General features: G+C 41.4%; 1 protein-coding gene across 3 annotated transcripts; it reads left to right on the plus strand.

The window, feature by feature from the left end:
- Positions 1-2,972: 2,972 nt before the first annotated feature.
- On the plus strand, positions 2,973-5,846 carry dnajc30b (DnaJ (Hsp40) homolog, subfamily C, member 30b). 3 transcript variants are annotated; one of them, XM_037075005.1, is made up of 2 exons: positions 2,973-3,266; positions 3,342-5,846. In XM_037075005.1, exons 1-2 carry the CDS (start codon positions 3,038-3,040, stop codon positions 4,190-4,192), a joined length of 1,080 nt encoding a protein of 359 aa, XP_036930900.1. In that variant the 5' UTR covers positions 2,973-3,037; the 3' UTR covers positions 4,193-5,846. The 3 variants fall into 3 exon arrangements, with proteins under 3 accessions (XP_036930900.1, XP_036930908.1, XP_036930917.1); XM_037075013.1 differs by having other exon boundaries at positions 3,351-5,846; XM_037075022.1 differs by having other exon boundaries at positions 2,974-3,206.
- The last annotated feature ends 116 nt before the right edge of the window (positions 5,847-5,962 follow it).

Raw genomic sequence — 5,962 nt, forward strand, 5'->3', positions numbered from 1 at the left:
CCTCTCAGTGGCATTTTCAAAGCTTTAACTATATTCGATGTATACATTTTCTTTCTGTAATGGAGAGCAGGGCTTCCATTACCTTCATTATCTATTCCTATTTTGGGAATGACTGATTTAGAAACCATGTGTGGTTTAATAATGTCTGAGTAAGTTTGCCTCTCTAAATCCCTTATCACATGAATGAAGCTAACAGCAGCTCAGTGATAAGTATAATGATAATTTATAATGTTTTACCAGCAGCTGATATGAAATATACCTGAAGTGCTGCCTGTGATATTACCGAGCAGACAGATACATGGTCATTTTGACAGCTACAGTTGTTTATATGATCATTATGCAGCCTCATTGTTGTCTGACCTGTAAAATCATATTACTGGTCTGTAAAGCACTAAATGTTCTCAGGACTGAACACATTTGGTTTACTTGTACGGGGATCAGAAGGGTTATTTAAAATGTTTGTTCTGATACAGTTACTTATTTAAAAGTAGTCAGTAATGTAATTAAGTAAAACTGTCCGCTCATCTGATTCATAACTGTTGACTGTGGCTTTCAAATAAGTACATTAGTTTAATGCATTTTTTTTTATCTGTAGCTTATTATATTAGCTTTGTTTCTGTTCTGCCTTTCATATGCTGTTTTAATGTCTTAATGGTTTGGTTTTCATTACTTTCTATGTCTCTGAATGGATCTCTGAATGAGGCTTTATTTGAGTGAAAGTTTTTACATCTCAACCTTTAGATCTCTACACATTGTTTTAAACCAAGTTCTTATTAATATAAAATAGAAAACGGGACCTGAAATAAATCCAAAAGGCATTTTAGTCAGGATAGTTCATGGGATCCTCAGCTGCACCAGTAAAGGTCAGATTTTTCTCTGAATGCTTTTTTTCTTCTCTCACTCCCCCTGTTTGTTTTTAGTCTGTAGTAATGGGTAATTTTTAGTAATTCAGTCTGGGCCTAAATATGTTCTCTGAACTTTAAATATTAATGTTTATGTTTTTAATGTGATCACAGCAAAGGTTTTACTCTATGAACAATTTGAACTTATAGAAACAATATGGTCCTCGCACAGATAGTGCTCAGGCCCTAATAATACAAAAAAAAAAAAAAAGGAAAGTCTGTCAAGAATTTGATATTTTAATTTGGTCCTTGGATGTAGCAGCAGTACCCAATCACTTACAAATGTACATTACAGCCGATCAAGTGGAGAGCAGTCAGGGGAAGAGAAAATGGCAGTTGCAGCCAAAAGTTATCTCTGTGCTAGTTTGACAAACAAGAGTTTAGGTAATTGGTAAGTTCTTGACTTGTGATCTGACTTCCAGGTTGTTTTTTGCTGTTTCTTTTGGATTTTGCACATTTAGATGTGGCTTTGGTTCACAAACAATGTCGACATCTTTTGTTTTCCTCACACACAAAAAAAACTTTCAGATAAAGACAAATCATCCCAGTCCAAAGAGCCTGGCAAAAAGGTTTTGTAGACTTGTCTGGTCAAAAAACATTTCCCCTTGGAGCTGTTGTGGTCAGGTGGGGATGGACTGAACCATTTGTTGGGTGGAGGTCTTTCCAACAGCCTCCTCCATGGATGCGTCTTTATGGTCAATGTCCACTTTCTGTTTCGGGCAGCTGAAGGACACAAACAAGAACAGGGATGGTTGAGAATAAGCTGCTGATGTAAACAAACAATATTGGAAATGTTGTTAGCATGCCTGCTAGCAACTGCAAGTAATAGCACAGTCCCATCGGCAGCTGCTGCGGAGTTTGTCTCTGTCGCGCTCCGCGGCATGAGAAGCCTCATTACTGAGAGAGGACTCCATTACCCATAAATTCAGGTTAACGCCGCCGGGGCCAGAGGCTCCGACAGCGGCTAATCTGAGGGTGCTGGCATCACGCAGGGAGAAACAGGGAACCCAGGCAGGCACACAAGGGTTTCCAAAGAGCGAGAAAGTGGCGCACAATAATATGGCCAGTCAAGATTTATTTTGCTTTGTCACAGATTATAAAGAATTTTACATTTTGCCCCACCACCAAATTTCGACCTCTCTTCACATCTACCACGATCAATTTGCTTGTGGGGCAAAATGCAACTGATAGACTCGTAATCTTGAACATCTTGAAAATCTTGATTATAATCGCTCCAATTCTTTTACGTTTATGAGTCATGAAAGGTAATCACTACTTACATACCACATACAAGTCTCTATATTACAGTCATGGTTACTCTCTACAGTTAAGAACTTTTACATCAGTCTTTTCTTATTCAGATGTTCAAAACGTGCATGGAATGAAATAATACAAGTCTACCTCCATGTTTTAATTTGATTATTTGTTTGCGAAAGTTAAAAATAAAGCAATGCCTTCTGGGAATTTCGGGACTGAATCGAGTGGACCGTGTCTACGCGGTTGTTGGAAGTTGGAGATTGGAAATTAGAAACTGGCTGAGATTAAGCTAGCAAAAAAATGAATCGAGGCATCAAGTGACACAAGGGGGGGCGGAGAGAAAGAGAAATCTTAGAGAGCAGTGTTGGCTGACGGTGAAAAATGCTGCAAACCGACTGAATTGTTTTTATTATGAAGAGGTAGACATGGATCACGAATTACTGCAAGACGTTTTTTATTATGGAACGGCTGGCTTTTTTATGCATTGGGGTTGTGCATCAATGCATCAATAATTTGTTGGCCACAGAATTTGAACAAAACCCAAAAACATCATCCTTCCTCAAAACAGTAGCAGTTGGTGACCCATCATCATTTATTTCTGCCCCCCCCCCCCCCCCCCCCCAATCAAGGCAGTCTAGAACCTTAACTTTATCTTTTTTTTTTAAAAGCCTATCTTGAAAGTTTGAAACTGCAAATCGATTTTTTTTATCTACCAAATATATAACTTTTTACGTTCCCAGCATTCTGCGAAATGATTGGTCGCGTATGATAAGTACTTCCTGTAAACATAGACTCTTATTGGTTCCTCGTCCTGTGACGTAGCCGGACGCTGCCGTTGGTTTTTCCGGCAGGCTCGCCGCCCCGTCCTCCTCGGCAAAATGGCGGAGGTCGGTCAGCGGCTTGGGAGCGGAGTTTACCGACTGTCCGCCCTCAGAAACAGCCAGGGTCGACAGGTGTGCACCGGGGAGAGTCCCGGGTCTCTGCTGGTAAACTGCTCCTTCAGTGACAGTCGAACAAAAGAGGAATCAGCAAAAGATCAACGTGAAGTTAAGTCAAAACGGAGAGCAACACAACGCAAATTAGCGAAGGTTCCCAGAGTGAGAACAGATGAAAGTCAACTGGAAATTGTGACTTTGCGTTGTGCCACTTCTTTGGATTTATTTCATTTTCCTCACACTACAGATACCCTAGAAGCTTATAGAACAGCCCTGTACCACTCAGCAAGAATGCAGCCTCTCCTCCAGGAGAAGCTGCTGCCTGGCAGGATGACAACCTGGGCCAGAGGGGCTGCCTCCCTCCACCCTGACACCTTCAGGTCCTCTCAGCAGCTCCGAGCTTTCTGTACTGTCATCTTCATCCTGGCAGAGGAGGGGTCAGAGACACCGGGTCGTGGATCAAGACTAAGGCGTCTGAACCTGCATCCTGATATCCTGCGAGGATCTACAACTAGCCGAAGCTACAGCTGGAGGAGTGACAGCAGCTCAAAAGATGCTCCACCTCTGTACAGAAGCAGGATGGGCTATTATGACATCCTCAGAGTTTCCCCCAGCGCTACGCAGGCCCAGATCAAGACGGCCTACTACAAGCAGTCCTTCATCTACCACCCTGACAAGAACCCGGAGGACAAGGAAGCCACTGTGCGCTTCTCTAAGATCAGCGAGGCCTATGCGGTGCTGGGAAACATCAGCCTGAGGAAGAAGTACGACCGTGGTATCCTGAGCCAGTCAGACCTTTCAGGGAGACCATCTTCCAAAGAGACCCCGAGCAGATCCACCGGCTCCCCACATCAGTACAGAGCAAGGCGGTTCTCCCAAGCCGGGGGGAAGACCATGTTTGATTTTGACGCCTTTTATCAGGCTCACTACGGGGAGCAGCTGCAGAGGGAGAAGGACATGAGAGCCAGGAAGCAGCACATGGAGGAGATGCAAAAGCAGAATTACAAGAAGTGGAAAGAGGGCAAAATGGTAGAGGGGACTGTGGTGGTGATTCTGGCCATGGCAGTGCTGCTTTTTGTCAACATCAGCGGCTCCTGAAATAGAAGCAGCAACCAGATGACAGCTCTCAGCGAGGAGGAGGTGGATGGGGCAGGGGTGCTACCTCACACTGGTTATTGCAGGTGTTGCACAGTTTTTCTGACAGCTGAAGACAACTGAATGATAATTGTTATTATTATCATTATTGTGTGTGTTGCAGGAGTAAACACAAGTCAGCTCACTGTCTCTTATTTCATAAAAGGTGTAGCAGATGGACTGATTGTGCGAAGAGAGCGACTCAACATATTTATTTTCTGCATTTCTTCATGTTTAGGACCCACAAAAGCGTAAACAAACCAGGACGTCTCAGAAAGTGAAAATCTGAGAGCCACATGACGGTTATTTATTCCTGCAACAATTCATGTATGGCTCTCTGAAAAGCACCCAGTATCTGGGTTATATCATATTTCACATTTCGTGGCTCTCAAGCAGTATATTTATTATTTAAAAAAATGCTTTCAGAGTCACACCATCAAAATCTCGTTAAAGTTCATACTTACTAACCTGATGCAGACATGTCATTGCAGATTTGATCTTTGCATCATCATCAACAACTGTTCAACCCATGGTGAAGTTTCTGTGTAAACTAGGGCTGCAACTAACAGTTATTATTGTTATTGTTAATTCTTCTGGTGATTGTTTCCACAATTAATCGATTTAAGTTCTATAAAACTTAAGAAAACATCAAGTGTTGATCAAAGTTTTGTCTCGTTTTGTCCAAAACCTAAAGAAAAGAAACCAGAACATATTCACATTTAATAAGGTGGAATCAGAGAAATTTGATGCTCAAACAATTGATTTCATCATTGGTTTTCAATCACAGAATTTTGAAAAAAATGACTAAAACAAAGTTATTGATTTTCAAAATAGTTTGGAAAGTCCAGTGTAAACACTCGTTTAAATACTTTCTATTCACGAGTGTGAAGCCATACAACTGTTTTTGGCAGCTTGAGTTGATTTTCTATTCATCCTGCTGCACAAGGATGGAGGACTTAAATCTCTCATGCTGAAATACGCACAATTCCTCTTCCTGTTCTCACACGCTGGATCTGTAATGTAAACTCTGGAGTGTGAAATTTTAAGATCATTTGTTTATTAGTAAATTAATGCACATTTTTATGTGTATATGTGTATGTACTGTACAAATGAGATGCCAGATTATGTTAAATCATCTATTTTATGTTAAGCAAATATAATAAACTGTTTCTTCTGCAGTGTTATAAGATCTGACCTTTAGGGGGCATCTGAGTACAGCAAAAAGGATCTCTGGGTGAATGCTTGAAGTCTGCAGCCCTCAGTGATTTTGAACTCTGTGTGGGATGATATTAATGCATGTCATGGAGGTCTCAGCCCACTGAGAGCTGCTGCCGATGACGGGATGACTGTTTATTTTATCCAGTTTCCAAGAAGATGTCACATTAGAAGCATCAAACCTGTTAAATGTCTGGGATTGCGTTATCGGTCATTGAACTGACAGAAGTGGTTAAAACATGTCAAGTGTTGCGAACACGCTGAAAGTATAATGACTCAGAGTGTGTTCACGTCAGGGCCTAAATATGGAGCACAAGCTGATTCTATTTTATCTCATACAAACTGAAACAAGAGAAAACCACATGTAATGTTTCACACTAATAAATAAGGGTGAGACAGTTTTGTCAGATCGTGGTTTGTGACTCTGAAGATCTTGACTTTTCTGAGCCTTAGGTCTCATTTCAGTGTCTGAGCCCCTGGTTTGTGGCATTCACAAGTGAATAACTGCAGAACAAGTGC

This window comes from Acanthopagrus latus, chromosome 2, assembly GCF_904848185.1.
Source record: "Acanthopagrus latus isolate v.2019 chromosome 2, fAcaLat1.1, whole genome shotgun sequence".
Lineage (NCBI taxonomy): Eukaryota > Metazoa > Chordata > Actinopteri > Spariformes > Sparidae > Acanthopagrus > Acanthopagrus latus.